The sequence below is a fragment of the Microcebus murinus genome, chromosome 2 (assembly GCF_040939455.1).
Source record: "Microcebus murinus isolate Inina chromosome 2, M.murinus_Inina_mat1.0, whole genome shotgun sequence".
Taxonomy (NCBI): Eukaryota; Metazoa; Chordata; class Mammalia; order Primates; family Cheirogaleidae; genus Microcebus; species Microcebus murinus.
In genome coordinates this window covers 122,503,568-122,522,322 of record NC_134105.1, presented here as the reverse complement: position 1 = coordinate 122,522,322, position 18,755 = coordinate 122,503,568, and the positions used below count along the sequence as shown (strand labels likewise).

At 45.0% G+C, this 18,755-nt stretch overlaps 1 protein-coding gene across 2 annotated transcripts in view; it reads left to right on the top strand.

The window, feature by feature from the left end:
* Positions 1 to 18,755, top strand: part of ASTN1 (astrotactin 1) — a 315,886-nt gene that overhangs the window by 223,007 nt on the left and 74,124 nt on the right. For both annotated transcript variants that reach the window (XM_012765031.3, XM_012765030.3), the window contains exons 12-16: positions 3,809 to 3,975; positions 6,932 to 7,126; positions 8,598 to 8,725; positions 14,957 to 15,061; positions 16,896 to 17,084. In XM_012765031.3, the coding sequence (XP_012620485.2) occupies positions 3,809 to 3,975; positions 6,932 to 7,126; positions 8,598 to 8,725; positions 14,957 to 15,061; positions 16,896 to 17,084 (784 nt within the window). The remainder of the gene's footprint in view (positions 1 to 3,808; positions 3,976 to 6,931; positions 7,127 to 8,597; positions 8,726 to 14,956; positions 15,062 to 16,895; positions 17,085 to 18,755) is intronic.

Sequence of the window (18,755 nt, the reverse complement as noted above, 5' to 3'; positions counted from 1 at the left end):
TTGATGGGGGAGAGTTGTTGCTGTAATAAATGGAGTTTTCTTCTTAAGCCTGTAGTTTATAAAGTCCCTGGGACTGCTCCATGTAACCTCTGCAAAGAAGGGTCACATATGGCCTTGGTGCTCTCTCCTGAGCAAGCAGTTCTCTTTCAAGGAACAAGTGGAAGGATTGTCCACACCCAGGAGAGAAGAACACACAGCCCTTGCAAACAGAAAGGGAAAGCTTCTCCTGGAGGCAGGATTTCTTCCTGACAACTGGGCTCTGGCTGAAAAGACTTCTAGGAGGAGTGGCATGGTGCAGAGACTGTGGTTTCTTTATATTTAGATATAGATTTTGAGGGAACCCATGATGTCAATATAATAGAAGGAAGAGTCAGACAAAAAACAATAAAAGGCATACCATACAATACTTGATTGATTAACTCATTGGAGAATGGGTGTTCTGGTTGCTAAGGGTTAAAAGAAGAAAACTCTATTTTTGGTTTTAGCCTTTTATTTCTGGAAGTCTTTCTAAAATGTTTTACTCTGAATTGCAGCCCAAGTAAGTTAGAGTGCAGTAAAGATAATTGCATCCTTTTCGGTGATTGAGGATCTTGTCTTGCCTTCAAGGTCATCACTCTGGACAATTTGCAGTGTTCCATTCTAAAATATTTGCACTTGTAATGTTTTGTGTGTTCATAAAAGGAGACAGAGAGAGAGAGAGAGAGAGAGGAAATGCTAAGCTGAATCTTCAAATCCATAATTGACCCCAGAATATACTCTGGGAATTGCTTAAAACAATCAAACAAACAAGTCTGCAGGATTGCTTTACCTAGCCGACACACTGACTTTATTCCTTTAAGGATTCCAATGAGTACAGGGTGTATGGCCCTTGAGAAGCAGCATGGCAGAATGGCAGGAACACACACAACTGAAAGGGCCGATCTAGGCCCAAAGTCTGACGCTGCCATTTTCCACCACTGTGACACTGAACAAGTTACTTGGTCTTTCTGAGTCTAATTTTGCTCATCTGTAAAATGGGAAAGATAAAGTATTCTTGTGTTGTTGGGATTGAAGATAATATATGTAGACTGTCCTGCACAAAGAATTGCTTAATTCTTCATAGCTGTTATTTTTTTTAGCTTTACTGGTAAGAAAAATAAAATTCAACTTGGACAAGGCAGCTAACTGTCTTTTCTCCAAATCTTCTAAGGGAGGGTGAATTTTAGGTAGTCCAATTTGGGATAGCAATGGTCATCTAGACATTAGGGCCAGGCAAGATTTTGGAATTCTGGAACAAAGCCTACTCATGTTTCTTTTGGTGAAGTCTTTGTCAAAAGTCATGCTTGGGCCAGGTGCGGTGGCTCACACCTGTAATCCTAGCACTCTGGAAGGCCAACGTGGGAGGATTGCTTGAGCTCAGGAGTTTGAGACCAGCCTGCGTAAGAGCAAGACCTTGTCTCTACTAAAAATAGAAAGAAATTAGCCAAACAACTAAAAATAGAAAAAAATTAGCCGGGCACGGTGGCACATGCCTGTAGTCCCAGCTATTTGGGAGGCTGAGGCAGGATTGCTTGAGCCCAGGAGTTTGAGGTTGCTGTGAACTAGGCTGACGCCATGGCACTCTAGCCCAGGCAAGAGAGTGAGACTCAGTCTCAAAAAAAAAGGCATGCTTGAAGGAGCGTTCTGAAAAAAAAAAAAAAAAGCAGGTGGTTGGGAACATGGAGAGTCCCAGCCTGAAATGGATAGCTGGTGTAGTAGGTGGAACCACCCCCTGGGGTGGGGACAGTAAGAGGACTGGCTTTATCTGCTTGATGGCTTCTAGCAAGCTTTACAGAAGGAAATAGTAATAATAATAAGAACAACAACAAAACTCAACTCATGGCAACCAGTGCAGCCCATGTAATTCCAATCAAACTTTTGGTTTTCTGTGTGTTGATGCCCCAGCCACGCCTGGGCAGCCACACAGTGCTGAAGCCAGCTCCCTTATGGTGGCACATCTGGCCTAACAGCTGGGTGGCCATGGCATTTGATGGGTCGGGGGCTGACAAAACATGGGGTGCAGTTCTCAGCTGCCTCATTTGTTTGTTTACCATCATCTGGAATATCTGGGTTTTCCCAGCATGGGCCAGGCCCTGGAAACTTCTTTAACTGCTGTCACCTTCCAGCACTCGAGCTGCTTTCACAGAAGCCTGGCAGGCCCATAGGGGGCCATTTGTTTCGGAAATTGCAGAATTAGTGGTAGCAAACAGTGCATGTCCTGCTGTGATCTTGCCTGGGAAAGGGGGAAGGAGGAGAGGTGGGGTTCAGAGGCACGCCTGTGGCAGCTCTGGGCTACTGGGCCAAGGTGCTTGCCAGCACAGGGGAAGAGCAAGCCAGGCAGCAGGGGAGGAAATGTTTCATGTTGCATTCCACTGAGATTTGAAAGTTTTGTTTGTGTTTGGTTTTGATTTTGGAGGAGTGTGTTAGCTAGCCGAAGGTATAGTATAGCACAGTCATTAACAGCCTTGGTGGCATTGGAGTCAGATCTAGACAGAACCCCAGCTCTGCCACGTTCTAGCTGCTTGACCCTGGGCAACTTACTTGCTCCCTTCTAGCATGCTAGAAGGGAGCAGCTCTAATCAAATGTGCAGAATCCCTTGCACAGGCAGAAGGGAAGGATGGCAACAAAATAATAAGAAGAAAAAGTCATCCATCGGCTTTTAAATGGAACCCAGTTGCAGCAAGGAGTTTATGCATACATGGACAATGTTAATGGTTTCCTTATCTCTAAATAGGGATAGTACAGGGTGTTGTGAGACAAGAAACTTAAAGCACTGAGCACAGTGCCCAGCTCCTAGCACGTGCTCAGTGAACGGTGACTGCTGGGGGAGCCTGGTGAGCCAACGATAGCCAGCCTGCCAGCGTGCCAGGCGTGGTCCTGCCGGAGCAGCCGTGTGACTCAGGAGTGTTTAAACTCTCTGTGCCTCAGTTTCCTCATGTGTAAAACGAGGATGATCGCACTGCTTAGCTCCTAGGCATGTCTGAGGGTTACACAAGGCACAGACGGAGTTAGACCAGGGCCCGGCCCGCCACGGCACTGCGCAAGCACCGCGTTGCTCACCAGTCCCCCTTGCCTTGCGCACGGCCGGGCATCTCCTAGAGTTTCTCGTTGCTGTCGTTCCTGGGGAGTTTACTGAGGGCAAGGCAGCGCTGAGAAGCTCAGGCTTTCACATGAAGAGTGTCTAGCCCACGCCAGGTGCAGCACCTGCGGCGCGCGCAGCAGGTGCTCTTGTCTGTGTGTCTTCCAAGGGCCTCCGGGACGCAGGAAGGCGACAGTGCAGCTGTGGCGAGAGTGGCCCGGCCGCTCTCCAAGTCGCCGAGAAAGTCCATGTACCCGCGGGCTGGCATCCCTGCTCGGCCCACTCTGGCACTGCCGTTTGGTGCGAATGTTGACAAAGTGCTTTGAACGCTTAAAAAGTCCTCTCAGTTCTAAGGCCAAACAGCCGCACTGCCTCCCCTAGCCCAGAGGAGTCTGCCGATGCGCCTCAGTTCCGGCGGTGGCTTCCACCCGTGCCGGCCGGAGCCCAATCGGGAGGCCGCACGCCTCGGCTCTGCCCGCCGCGCTGCCCTCCCAGCCTTGTTGCAGGACGTGGCTTTAATGCAAATGTTTGTGATTTGTGCCCAGAGAGAAGGAGCAAGATGTCAAAAAAGGTCACTTGCTTTTAAAGGGAGTCTAGCGGCTCGCTCGCCAGCGCTGGCGGTGTGGAGGCTGAGCGTTAGGGTCGGTGTCAGCGATGACACTCGGTTCCCAGAGAACTCAGTCCCTGTGCGATGTTTCTGCTTGTACCAGTGCCCGTCGGGACTCAGCCCCATGAAGGACAGCTCCGGCTGCTACGACCGCCACGTGGGCGTGGACTGCTCCGACGGCTTCAACGGCGGCTGCGAGCAGCTGTGCCTGCAGCAGGTGTCGCCGTTCCCCGACGAGCCCGCGCTCTACAACATCCTCATGTTCTGCGGGTGAGTCGCCTCCGCAGGCCACGGCCCCCTGGGCCCGCGTGGGCTCTGAGGAAAGAGCCCTCCAGGAGTCGGCTGGGAGGAGCCCGGGACGGTCCAGCCCAGCCCCTATCCTAGAGGGAAGCTGAGCCCGGGATTCACCTGCAGGCGGAAATAAGCCACACAGTTTACTTAACTCATTCCCTGCTTAAACCAGAATTTTCCAAATTGTGTTTTGTGGAGCTATATTAATCAGGTGTGTTGTGACAAAAGGTTTCCGCGTTCTAAAACTTAGAAAAGATTATGCAACACTAATCAAGTCTCAGAGCAGTGGGGCAGTCTTTGGAGAAGCGGAAACTTGTTTAAGTTCTGCACCCCAACTCCCAGCTCTCGTGCAGCAGCCTCCTATGGCACAGGCCCTCCGTGCAAGGAGCCCGCTACGTGGACGGGCTCTGCACCCTCCTTTCATCTGTCCTCAGGATGGCTCTGCCAGGGAACAGGGTGGGCCCCGCTCCCCGTTTTACAGGGGAGAAAACGGATGCACAGTGAGGCGAAGTGACTCCCTCAAGACTGGGGGAAAATAGGAGGATTAGGACTAGAATTTCGGCGTTGTCTGATTTTTTGAAAGTTCTGCAGTTCTCTCAAAATTTGAATTCACATCACTGACTGGAATTATATTTAAAAACATTTTTGTGCTATATTTATAAAGTAAGTAAGGATTTAGCCCATTCCTTTATGCCCGTGGTGTGCTGGTCTGTCCTGCCCTCCCTTTCCTCCCTCACTCCCCCTTCCTGCCTCCCTTTCTGCCCTCCCCCTTCTCTCCCCCCATTCTCTCCCCCTCTTCCTGCTTGTCAGGGACCGTGCTTAGTTTATGCCATAAAATGTGCTGGTCACCAAGCTGCAAAGATGAGTGTTCTGATGTGCAGTCCTTGCCCTCAAGGCTCTCACAGTCTAATAGGCTTGCAATAGAAATCAATGTTTATAGTAATAAAACTATGCTGGCTTGTTGCTAAAAGGCAGTGCCTGCTGAATAATCATGAAAAGATTATTCAGTGGAGTTGTAATGTTATTTTATTGTATTTCATTTCATTTTATTTTATTTCTTTGTAATTGAGAAATTTTCATACTCAGTTTCTTGTAAAATTCCATTCCATAAATGGAAGTTTGCTCTAAATTTTAACGTTCTCTATCATGTTATCATTAGGGCTGACCCACTTCAATTGATAGAGGTCAACTCAGCCAGTTCCATACCCTTATTGATTTGATAAGCATATATTTGAGCACCTGCTTTGCTCAGAGAGCCAGAGTGGGATGCCAGGCATGGGAGCAGCGACAGATACTCGCCCGGAACCTCCCCTCAAAGGAGTTTGCAGGGGCACACACAGCCAGGAAAGTGAGGGACAGGGCAGGGGGCCGGAAGTTGTCGAGGTGTTCAGGGGACTGAGAGGGAACCAGCCAGCTTTAAAATTCTTCCAAGAAACTGTGTTGTGGCTCAAGGAAGGAGCCACCTCGCTGTCTTTCCCAGACCTCAGCTGGTGCTGTAGAAGCCTCTGTGGGTCTCAAGCCACATCTTTTGCCTGGGAATTAGACACACTTGTGTGCTTACCACTAGGCGGGGTGCTGTGTATAGCCTGCCAAAGAAGTCCTTGATTTGAGGTTCTTACATAAAGACCAAATCACATGCACTTATAATTAAAAAGTTCTGCTCATGTCTGTTCACATGGTCAACAGGAAAACAAGCAGTTAAAGTTGCATGAAAGGGGGCCTTATTTGCATGTCTACTACTACTGCTAATAACACATTCAAGATTACTAGCTATGTATTAGGCACTGCATACATTCTTTGCATTCGGTATCTCAATTCATCTTCTCAGCAACCCAGTGTAACAGCTACTTTTTTACCCTTTTTACAGTTTTGGAAACTGAAGCTCAGCGAGGTTAATCAACTGGTCCAAGGTTACCCAGTAAAGAGCAGAGTCATTGCTATTACAATATCGCTTCTTACCACTGAAAACCAGGATCATTTGAACCTCTATATAGGACAGAGATCCTTATTTTATTTTAAAAATTACTGTAGATAGTATTAAATGATGCACTTTAATATCATGAGCATATTTAAATTCTAAATCTGGTATATTTTTAAGGAGAGACCCAAATTAAATCAATATTCTTTTTCAATGGCAGCTTTATCAAAGTAGTTCTTTATAAAGTAGTTCATTATAACTACAAATAAGGTCCGATCAATGACTTACGAGTCACTGACCAATATTCACCAACGTTAGTATTGCTTTTCCCTCAGAGCCACTGTGCATGCGCAGTGGGAGGGTGCCAGGGAGGCAGCCGCTGGGTAATGGTGCACATGGCGTCCACACTGTGTGCCTAGGTCGCTTCAGGTCAGGAAGGCTGCTCTGTCCGAATGGAGGGGCTGTGCATTGGCCTTGCATTTGGATACACTCAAACAGAATGCAGCCAGGAGATGATAGATCTTTCTAATTTCTTAGTTGACTTGTCACAGGACCAGATTAGAAAGTTATTAATTTCCTAAGAACAGTGTCATTCCTTTTGCTGCCTAATTACCCTCCAAACAAATGCAGGGTCTGTCTGTATAGACGGTTGGTGAGAAGGCTCCAGCACATCTTGGATTGAAGTGTGTTAACTCATTTATGAGCTTATCTTCAGTGAGTCTTACCCTGACCTATTTTGGAAATCATAATTATTAGAGGAGAGGGCATTCTGAAATTCTGAAAGCACTTACATGCAAAGAAAAGGTGAGAGATTTGATACATCACCTGACAGAAAAAGCCTCAGTTTACAGGCTTAAGAAACCAAGTTATAAAGGGGTCAAAATCAAATTGGAATATTCCCAGTCTTTGGTCATTGAACAGTCTCTCAAAGGCCTTTCTTCCCAATTGACTGGGTTGACGTGTCTGCACAGCGCACTGATGAAATACCTTCTTATCTTGAGCTGTCCACCGTGTTAGGTGCATTGAGGATTACAAGCTGGGTATGGACGGACGCTCTTGCCAACTCATCACGGAGACCTGCCCGGAGGGAGGTGACTGTGGGGAAAGCAGGGAGCTTCCCATGAACCAGACCCTCTTCGGGGAGATGTTCTTTGGTTACAACAACCATTCCAAGGAAGTGGCTGCTGGACAGGTGCTGAAAGGAACATTCAGGTAAACTTCATGTGCATAGAACTGATTATTCAGGTCTGTTGGTGGATCTCTTCTCTAAAGAGCTTTACACTCAGCACAAAGTTTTGTCTCTTGAAGCAAGGTAAATGTGATATGCCTAAAGGGATAGATGATGTTCTCACCCATGGACTTCTCCAAGTCTATATTCCTTCTTCCAGAATCCAAGACCCAGGCTTTTCCTGGGCGAACAGTAAAATGTTAAGTGAGGTTTTACTTTGCCCAGGGAGGGACGGCAAGATTTTGCATGGAAGCCACGCCAAAACACTCACGTTCCATTTCCCTCTGAATGGAAGAATCAAGATGTGAGTCAGTCTAGATAGCAGTACTCAGAGTGGGATCTAAGGATCTCTGAAGGCCTTTGAAACTCTTAGGGTGTGGCGTATTCAAGGTCCGCATTTTCCAGCTACAGAAAAACTGGATTTTTTTTTTACATACATTAATCCAAACAATATAGTTCAATAAATTGAATTCAGAAGTGAGAATCCAGCTGCTTTAAGTCAGGCATTTTAAAACTTTGCACAAACATGTAGGTAATGCCACTCCTCTCATTTGTCATAAAATATGTTAATATTGACTGGATTTATTATCATTAATTTAAAATGAACTAACACATGTTTTAAATTTTTGTTTTAATTTCTAATACAATAAATATTGATAGATATAATTGGAACCTTATTATACAAATATGATAAAGCTACTTGGGGCCTTCAGTTATTTTTAAGAGTGTAAAGGGTTCCTAAGAACAAAATGTTCCAAACCATTGATTTAGAATATTTCTACCTGATTCCCTATTTGACACCTGTCCCTGTTCTACTTTAGACTATTTGAGTACATCTTTTTCACAACCCATTGGAAAATACTTCCAGGAGATGATGATGATGATGATGATAATGATGATAAGATGATGAAGATGATGATATCAGTGTTATGATGTGGACCAGCAGTTGATAGCAAGCAACCTGGGCCTAGACTTTTATGAGCAAACTAATTGTAAATTTCCAAGACAGTTCTTGGAGTCGGTTGCTTTTCCCATTGCAGACAGGACACTTTACTAATATTTTGCCTTTTAGCCTAGGTATTTGTTTGCCAAAGGCAAGACAAGTGTTGCAAAGAATCTCGTGGTGGTGGCGGCTGTAACCTTCACCATAGTCTAGAAATGAGACAGTGTGTCCAGATCTTGTCAAGAGAGGGCCTGGGATGTGAGGGAGGGAAGAGCGTTTGCTACCCTTTCAGTAAACCTTCTCAGCCGGTTTGTTTCTCATGTCCCCCAGCCCTCACCCAACCGCCCACATCCATGTGTCTTACTTTTGACATGTATACCAAATGGGGTTCAAGGTAAGGGAAAATTTTGGGTGCAGAAAGAGTTTTTACACTGTGGGTTGAAATATAGATTGCCCACCAACACATGGGGTTCACCTGAACACTCAGAAATGAAGGTCTTCCCCATTTCTAGGCAAAACAACTTTGCTCGTGGTTTAGACCAGCAACTGCCAGATGGTCTCGTGGTGGCCACCGTCCCGCTGGAGAACCAGTGCCTGGAGGAGATCTCGGAGCCCACCCCCGACCCCGACTACCTGACTGGTGAGTGTGCCTTCCTGTCCTTACTAAACCAGGAAAAACCACAGCGCCCTGTGGCTTCATAAGATCAAGACTCTTGACCTCACGTATTTTGGTTTCAAAAACAGTGATTTCCTTGATACACAATAAAAGCTCAGCCATAAAACCGAACAGTGACACTAAAATTGCCAACGTTATTGTATAATCACCTGCAAAATGGTAGTAATAATATCTTTCTTCCTTGGTTTCACAATTTGCTTTGAAAACAAATAACGTCAGTAGATGTTCAGAGCCCTGGGTGGGATTAGAGGAAGTGATCAGGTCTCAGAGGCAGAGAGAGAAGCTAGCTTGCTACTGTCACCTAACCCATCATCACTGTTATTGGTTTCCTGGCAATACTTGTGGACCAGTGTGAGGGAATCAAAAATGAGAGAGTGTTGTTGTCCCACCACCTGGGATTTGACTCTGCTACTTCTAGCTGTGCTGCACATGGTCTCTCTGGGCCTCGTGGGCCCGCGTAAGTTGGGGATAATGACGCCCGACCACAACGCTGCTGGGAGCCCAGCGGCCTTCTTCCTCTGGGCTCACAGAACAAAGGCGCACTTGGTTGAAAGAGGCAGGGGCCTCAGGGTTTGCTTCTTTGCACCCCTGGAGACCCCCAGTTAATGCTTCCTGGGCCGAGGAAGAGACTTGAAGGTGCCCCATGGACATTGAGAGGAGATAATTGAGATTTGCATCACTTGCTAGATGACTAGACATGAGCTCAGTTCCATGGTTCGCTTTGCTTATTTCTCCATTACTCCTCTCCCCATTCATTCTATGCCTCCCTATGCACACCTCCCTCTCCTCTTTCCTGTCTCTTCTAAAGAATGGATTGAGCTAAGGGTAGGCCTTTTCCAGAATTAGGTTTATGTTAAAAACATTGAAGTGAGTCTGTCTGAGGGGATGTGGCATACTTAGTAGCAGCCTCGGCTCTGGGGCCTGGCAGCCAGGCTCAGTTCCTCACTGGCCGTGTGATCTGGACAAGTTACTTAACTTCTCTGTGAGAAATGGGTATTATAATACCACCTTCCTCCTAGGATTAATATGAGGAATAAATCAATTAATATTTGTAAAGTTTTAGAACAGTTCTTGACACAGTGGGATCTATGTTTGTTAAATAAATAAATATTCTGAGAAAGAAAGAAAATTGTATGAAAACTACCAAACAGTATCTTCCCCTTAGGAAAAGAAAGAACTAGAGAGAAAACAATAAAATATATTCTGGACCAGCAATAAATCTCTTAAAAATAAGTTGTCCTATAAAATACCACACACACACACACACACACACACACACACAGCTGAAGAAATGAAAATGCAACCTGCATCCTCTGGACATGTCCCTACAGCTTACATATCCGCATTAGGGACTCAGTTTCCTTGTTCCCACAAGGTTTGCTCAGACACACTCCCCATGTGTGTGAACCGCCTTCTGAAGGCCGTGTGAGTGGCACATCCCAATAGGAGAGTTCCACACCAGCACTAAACTGCTTGGCTCTGTTCAAAAGCCCAGGACATCTATCTCGGACTTTGTAACTTATTGTGAAGGAGGAGATTTTATTTTGGTTACCAGGCTAGGAGGGTACCCAGAGGAGTTCCAGAGGCTACTTGAAGCTTTTGGGGACAAGTAGGTAGATGGATCTGAGAAACATCAGAAAAACATGTGTTTTCCTGTACATCTTTGAGAGTAATAAAGAAATCCAAACTTGATCCTCATCCACAACAGAAACTTCTTTCCCGCCTGTGCACACGGACCTCTCTCAGTGTGGCTTACAGGAGGCAGAAGGAACAGAAGCGTATCCAGATGGGGCACTTTCTTTGTTCATGGTCCTGAGCGGTGACGTCTAATATTCCTAAAGGCGTAGAGGGAATTCTTGGCCTGGCTACTTTTCTACCTACCCCTTGTTTTTAACCTATTTTGGTTAAGAAGTGGTACCAGTTAGGCCAAGAGCGTGTATTTTCTCTGACATAAGCAAGGATTGGGCTTGTTTTAAAGCCCAACATAAGTAGAAGAATCAATTAAAGAGCCTGTTGACCAAACTTTTTCCATATTAACTCTAGGTCCGGCAACATTTTAATTGTCTCTTTCCTGAGAGTTATACAGTAAATCTTATATCATGCCACACTATATTCTAATATAATATTATAGGTCATAATCCCCATAAACCTACAAGCTTAGAGGACTTTAGAGCTCAAGTGATCTTCAGAATTTTCTGTATCAGCGTTTCCAAGCATGTTTTTTTGTTTGTTGGTTTTTAAAATGAAAAACCAGGGCTCCATTCATAAATGAGTCCTGTCTTCAAATGCTCCTGGGCAGACTCTATGTCGTATCCTTCTCTCAGCAATCAGCAGCACAGCACCTTAGCGTCAGGAAAGCTTGCAAGAAGCCCTACAGTAAAGAAATCCCTGTCACCTTATTTAAGCCAGCAACTCCCAGATCTATTTAACCAGAGAACCCTTTTCATGTGTGACACCTGTCTCCATGGTGCAGAATTGTTAGTTTGAAGAACGCCCTGGAAAGTACTGGTCTACGTATCTCATCTTGCTGATGGCTTCCGTCTCCATCAACAGATCATTTAAGGACTTTGAGCTCCATCGGCCTTTCTGGAACACTGTAAGTTGTGTGGAAATAAATAAAGACCAACCACATGAGAACAGGCAAACGCTATTCATTCAGAGCTTGCTTTGGCAGCCATTACTTGTGCTCTGGCAGAGACTCAAAGGCAGGCAGGGCAGGGGAAGGGCTTATTGTGAAAGAAGAGGAGGCTTCAAGTGTGTCCGTGTCGAGGCTGCCGGCCGGGGCAGCTGTGGAAGTGGCCCCAGTGTGGGTGTTTAGGGTGCATAGTTTGCCTTGTCTGGTTGGACCTGCGTGGGAAGTGGGGACAAAAATCAGAGCAGTTGTTAGCTATTAATCAAGTCCTTGGGGGCCAGTTGGTATAGGGGTTATTGTTTGGCTTCTTGGGCTGTTTGTTAGAGACAGTGTCTGACTTCCTACAAGTTTGACTCGTAAATAACGGTTTGGCTTCCTGGACTGGTTATTATAGAAAATATGTTAGTTTCTTGAGCTGGTTGCTGCAGATTATGGGTCAGAGTTCTGTTTTTGTATGTGGTCTGGCCATTGTCAATTTGTATATTCAGTCTTTTAATTGAGAAAAAGAGGGAGTTCAGAGATGGACTAAGGAGGTAGTGTAGGCTGCTGGCTGTAGCTATAGGCCTGTTGGGTGCTATAGTCATTAAATCTATGTGAAGATTTAGAACTCTGGGCTCTTTGGAACTTCAAGTTTATTCAAAGGGAATGGGCTCTTGGCTTTAGAACTTTGGGGAAATAAACTATATATCCCTCTGACATTTAAAATAAAATAACAAGAGAAAACTAGTTTTCTTTCCTTCCTTCCTTCCTTCTTTCCTCCCTTCCTTCCTTCCTTCCTTCCTTCCTTCCTTCCTTCCTTCCTTCCTTCCTTCCTTCTCTGTCTTTGGAGATTGCACATGAAGTCTGTTCAGTCATTCTTTTCTCAATCACAGGTAGGAAAAAAATAATGTTGTCTCTCAAGAAAACATAGTGAGATATTTTGTTTTTAAAAAAAGAGTCATTCAGCAGACATATGTCCCAAAATAATATTAAAATAAAATAAAAAAATAAAAACTAAGCCTGACTGTATGTCAAGGGCACACTGAGAAAGAATTCTGTGACTCAGCTAGAAAACATATAGTTTAAAACATCCCTTTCGTTTAGCTAATGGAAATATTATCCGTAAGCGAGCACAGAAAACGCCTTTCCAAACATTAGCAGTTATGTAACTGTTTGCCTGGCTGTGGTGTAGCATAAATGCACACAGCAGAGCTGTCCTGCAGTTAAGCAGTGGGGTTCAGCTGTTTGGCTCTTCTTGGGTGGATGTAGGGCACTGTCACCCTACCAACCCCTCCACCGCACCCCACATTCACCCCACATATCTTCCCTCTGTTGTCCTGGACAAAAGCTTGGATGTTGTAACAAAAGCACCAGCGATGAGATGCTAGGCTTGCACAGCTGGGGAGATGAGGGAGGGTAAGGAGGAGGAGAGCGGCATTAAGGAGGCCAGTCATGTGCATGGTGCTTTATCTTTTCTCAAAGTATTTTCGTGCCCATAATCGAATTTAGTTCTCATGAACTACCTGTAAAATAGATAGGGTGACTACTACTATCCCCATTTTTCAGATGTGAAAACGGAAACAAATGAGTTGCTAGCCCAGATTCACACAACTGGTGGGAATCACAGAATTGAAAAGGAAGCAAGAGATCATCTTCACTAAGCCTCTTACTTTACAGATGAAACCAGTTGGAACCGAGAGATCCGCTAGCCAGGTAGCCAGAGAGGATACTCAGGTTGTGACAACAAAAAGTTGTGGGTATAAAATACCATTCTGAAACTGCTGACTGCAGCAATATAGCCAGCTTGGAACTCAGGTTGCCTGTTTCTTTTTCTACTAGGAAACAATTCAATTAAAGACAGTGATTACTAATAAGTTGAAAAATTGTTATTCAGTGGGCTTGCTTTTATTTTTTATGAATAGGCTTTTGAAAGTGACAGCAAAGCTGACGAGTTGCCGTAGCTCGCGAGTGCGTGCTGTGTGGACTCTCCGTGCCACACGCTGTGCTCTAATGACGCGCCTCTGTGGTGTGTGCACGAGGGCTTACACTTGTGAAGTGAGAATTTCACCGATATGCTTTTGAAGTTAACATAAAGGTTAAAACCCAAAACATGTAGCAGTATGACTGCTGATGGTCATGACGCTTAATGCCCTAAAAGAAGAACATTTGAAACTCATAGTGCTGGAAACCTTCTCTTAGTTTCAGGTAACTTATCTTTGCCTAAGATAAAATTTAAGCAATTGATTCACTAAGCACCTTTCCTGACCTTTTTTTCTTTTTGCCTTACCAATAATTATTCCCATATGATTCACACAGGAATGGAAATTTGGTAATTACTCAGCTAATTTGATCAAGGTTGACAAGCAGCTAATTAATCCTGCCTACTCTTCATCCAGTTTAGGTATTGAATTAGTTGATTTAGCCTGAAGGAAGCATGGGTCAAATGGCAGGATAATTCACTATATATGCATTATTGCCATTATATTTGCATACGCATGTACATAGTCTCTCTATAGAGTATATATATATATATGTTTACTATATATACATATGTGTGTATACAAATGTATACACATATGCAAATGTGTGCATATATATTCCTATAACTTACACATATAGCAAACATTAGGCATAGAAATGAAACTAAAATTGGTTTTCTAAACTTAGCAAGGTGATTTTTTTATTTCCTGTGGCCTAATTATTTTGTTTCTCTAGCATTTTATATTTATAGTAATGGCTAGAATTAAAATAGGGTGACATTCTTTCTCTGAGGTGCTCAAAGAAGAACAGCCCATTAATAACCTCTCTAAGAAGCTCCAAAGATGTGTTTATTGAGAGTGACCTTGGACAACTAACTTAATTTCTCAGATCCTCAGTTTTTCCATTGATAAAAGGGGGACTATAAGTTCCTGTAGCAATGCCTGGCACATAGATGGCACTCAATATGTGTCCATCCTTGTCCCTTAATGAGTTAGTCACCCTGACACTGTCCCTTCTGGTAAAAGAGAAATAAGCATTATCAGCCTCAGAGTAATTAAAACCTAAATACCAAACACAAATCAGTTAAATGAGACAGAAAAATCAATGTTATCAGGTATGTGATCTGAGTCAATTGCTGCAACCATTAAAGAGAGTGAAAATCTAGTGTATTACAGTAAGCCTGGAGTTTCATGTAAATTTGCTATAGGGATATTATGGTAGAGTGAATAAGAACTCCGGCCCAGCCTCTGAAACATCCGGAACCCCGTTCGGGCTTACCTGTTATCTGAGGGACCTTATATAAGGACCCTCTCTGAGCCTCAGTTTTCTCATTTGTAAAATTCAGATAGTAACACCTATCCCACAAGGATCAAATGGCTTAACATTTGCAAAGTGCTTAACAAAATGCCTGAAACAGGTAAGGGCTTAGTAAATGATAGCTGTTGTTACTACGACTTCAGAAATCCTCTCCATCAAGGAACAATTTATCACTTTCTTACAATCACAACCCCAATTACAACCGGACATAATCAAGTCAGGTCACATTTTTCATCTGGGATGCGGAACAATCCGACTCACTGAGCCTACGTCTCCTCTGGCCCCAGGGATGGTGAACTTCAGCGAGGTGTCCGGGTACCCCGTCCTGCAGCGCTGGAAGGTCCGCTCTGTGATGTACCACCTCAGACTCAGCCATGCTGCCGTCTCCCAGGGTGAGTGCCACCGCGGGCATCCTTCCACCTCCCCAGGGATGCGCCCCGTTCCAAGGGGACAAGCCTCAGTCCTGCTGTTGAAGATGCAGCCTAAAATGTAGCTGCCCTGCGACCTATCTACTCAGATTCACCCTGAAGCGCAGCTGGCTGGACGGGACCCTTTCTAAGCACAGATTACACTGCAGGCTTTAGCCTGGCCTGTAGAAGAGGTGGAAGGGGCAAGGCTGGAACCAGTGAAGATATCATTTTTCCTGGGGGTCATTTGGTATGCAGAGAGGACATGCAAAAGCAGATGTTCCACAAACTGACAGAATAAAACACGCCAAATGCAAAGTGCATAATTTAGGATTCCATGCAATGAATAAGGGAAAGAGAGCAAGGAGAGGAAGGAGGGAAAATAGAAAACAGCTTAAGGCTCCTAAAGAGCAAATGAATGAAATAGAGATTGAGAGACTGAGAAAGGGGGGGGGGGGAGAGATGTCTACAGCTATATCTATAGCTACTAAGTTAAGGATTAGTGAGTTATAAACTTACTTAGGGTCTTAGGGTCAGCAATACGGAGGTGAAGCCTTGAGGCCAACAGGAAGAAGATAAATGCTAGAGGACAAATAGAAGGTTCTGGAGAGAAGCAAGACATCTACTCACAAAGGGTAAAGCTTTGTGCATAAAGATGATGCATGAAGGATATAAAACATTTTCATAGGGCACAAAGGGATTCAGAGCTTTTTGGCAAGAAGGGATTGGGATGAGGATCTTACTGAAGGGAGCTCTTCTGGTGCAGAACATCTGGAAAGAACCAAGCCATTCTTTGTCGTAGGAACATACGGCAGTGGCAACCTTACCTTGTTCACATACTCAGTTTGCACCGGCACAGGTGCTGTGCATATCAGGGGTTGACAGTTGAATACCTCTGCTGCCACATGCCTTTAAAGTCACAAATGGCATCGTAAGGGATGTGGACCTTGGCACCAGACTCCTCCTTGCCCTGACAGGACACAGGTGCGTAGAAAAGAGAACTGTGTTAACACTGGCCAGATCCGGAAGGTATCAGATTTGGAAAATTTATTATAGGCCATCTCTCAAACACGTTTATAGTAATTCTCTTAAAGAGAGACAGCACACCCAAGGAGATTTGGCTCAGGTGATGGGGGGAAGGCAAACATCTTTCTTCCACTTGTCACTTCCCAGTTCTTTTACTTTTGATGTTCTGAAATAAAATATAAGCAGCATATTAGCGACTTTGTTTTTTACCTTTCTTCTTCTGTTGTCTTTCCAGTGCCCATTACTATGCCTGAAGGCAATATTCTGCAATTGCCTTTTCTTAGTCACAGTTAGAATACATTTATGTTGTGACCTTCTACATACACACACTCCCACACACGCACGACAGAAGGTTCGTGAAGCAATGCTGCATCTTCCCATGTGAAATGTTCTCTGCTGGTATTTGTGCTTCTATTTTAAGCTATGCTATTCTTTTTTTTTTCCCTTCAAATGCTATTATTTGAACTCACTAAATTGATTTAATGTCATGACCTGTGATTAAAAAGAAGAAGAAAACACTGACTTGGGGGGGGGGCAGGAGTAGAGATTTGGCAGTGTTCTATTTTAACTTGCACAAAGTTTACAACACGACCAAGTGGGTTAAAAGTTACTCACTTAGTAACTGAAATGTCTGGTTTAGCTACGTGGAAACATCCACCTAATAGTTCTAGCCAGGTCTCCAACATCACTTTGGGCCACATAGGCGCGTCCGCATTTGGGCTGAATTCCCTGGGAATCCATATGCCCAAATTCTGAGTCCTGACTCTTGCTCCTGGGTGATGTTTCTCCATAGCCCTCAGCAATGCTCTCCACTCGCTGGATGGGGCTACATCTCGGGCAGATTTTGTGGCTTTGTTGGACCAGTTTGGCAACCATTACATCCAGGAAGCTATCTATGGCTTCGAGGAGTCCTGTTCTATCTGGTACCCAAACAAGCAGGTCCAGCGGCGACTCTGGATGGAATACGAAGACATCAGTAAAGGTGAGTGGCCTGCTCATCAGCACGTTCTACACCCCACACCAGCACTGGCTGCCCAACTGTGACCCACAGGACCCAACTTAAGGATTCTATAGGAACGTAATTAATTAAGATTTTCCCTTACTTTTCTGTGTTAATCCTTAAAATTTCCAAGGTTTGGTTGCTAAAATTAAATCTCAAAGGAAGGTGTTTGGAGGAATTCAGATGTAGGATGGGGTCAAAAGTGCGTGATCACTGTGTTAGTTATCACCGAGAGAGCGTCTAAAGGTTTCTGCCAGCCACCAGCCACTCTGCCGCAGAGCGAGGGCAAAGCATGGGATTGCTCTCAGGCAGCAGGGGAGCGGGAAGAGTGGGGTTCACTGCCGCCCCCCTCCTCCAGCAGCCGCGCCCTGCACGGCCTGCATCCCTCTCCAGCAGTTGGGACAGTCTCGCTCCGTCCCGCCCTCGCCGGGGCTCACTCTTCCTGCTGTTGTGCTGTAAGAAAATCCCCACTGGACCAAGTGTTTACACAGGTCAGCATGACGGGCTCACAAATAAAAATCCGTGTCCGCTGTTTCGACAACAAGTTAGTATTCAGTCCAAGTAAGTATAAACAATTGGAATTTTTGAAACCACCTTAATTCACCTTCTGGTACAGCAGGAGCACTGCCCAGGATATTTGTAATCTGATCAACCAAAATGGCTTTAGAATTGCCATTCACGAGATTTCTTCTGAGCTTCTCCACATGGCATTTGGATGAGGCCCCGTTGCGGATATGTGACTTGCTAAATGATGCAATGAAGACTCAAGAAATAAGTCACCTTAAGAATCAATGGCCAAGGAAGGGTCCCTCTGAGACAAGGGACCTCTGCTGTCAGCACAGCTACTATGGGGCACATGTGACCCTGTGGCTGAGATGCCTTAGGTTCTCTGAGCTTCATACCAATTCCTGTTTCGCCTTGCTCAAGAGGTGGCAGAGCCGCCATAGCCTCTCCTCCGGCTGGGCCTTTCTCAGGAAGAAGCGAGAGGCGCATGTCTGGGCCACAGTTGCTGCACTATCCCCCCAGGTCCTGGTACTTCCAAACTCAAAGACACAACACAGGCTTCTGTTATCTCTTCAGACTTAAGGATCTTAGCTTTGTTCTGATTCCAATTTGCCAAGAGAGCAGTGTAATGCAAGCAAATATAGGCAGTGCCAGTTCCAGCTGGCACAGCTGTCCTGCGCCTGTGCCGGAGCCTGGGGGCTGAACCAGAGGCTGAATCCTCTGCCGTGTCTGCCTGCCAGTGGCTCCGGGGTTGCCAGGCTCTGTGATTGGTGGAGATGAGAGGCTGACCTTACCCAGAGCTCCTGGTTCTCTATCCTTTGCTTCTAGCCCGAGCGCTGCAGCATCCTTAAGGCTAAACACTGAGCCCAGGGAAATATGTCCACACTCTGGCATCATTGGCTACGCATCTTGATCTCAAGCCTCTCTTGCCACTCAAGGGCTTGTTTTGCCTCAGCCCAACTATTGACCTTAGTTATTTGAAATATGATTTATATACCTCCATGCTTGTAATGGATTTTAAAAGATATTCAAACATTTTATTATGTCAACTTCAGTCTCTGTCAATTGTCCATGTCTACCACCTAAACCTTGCCTCTACGTTATAGGGTTTATATGTTTTGTCATTTAGTCTGATTCTTGCTTTAAATA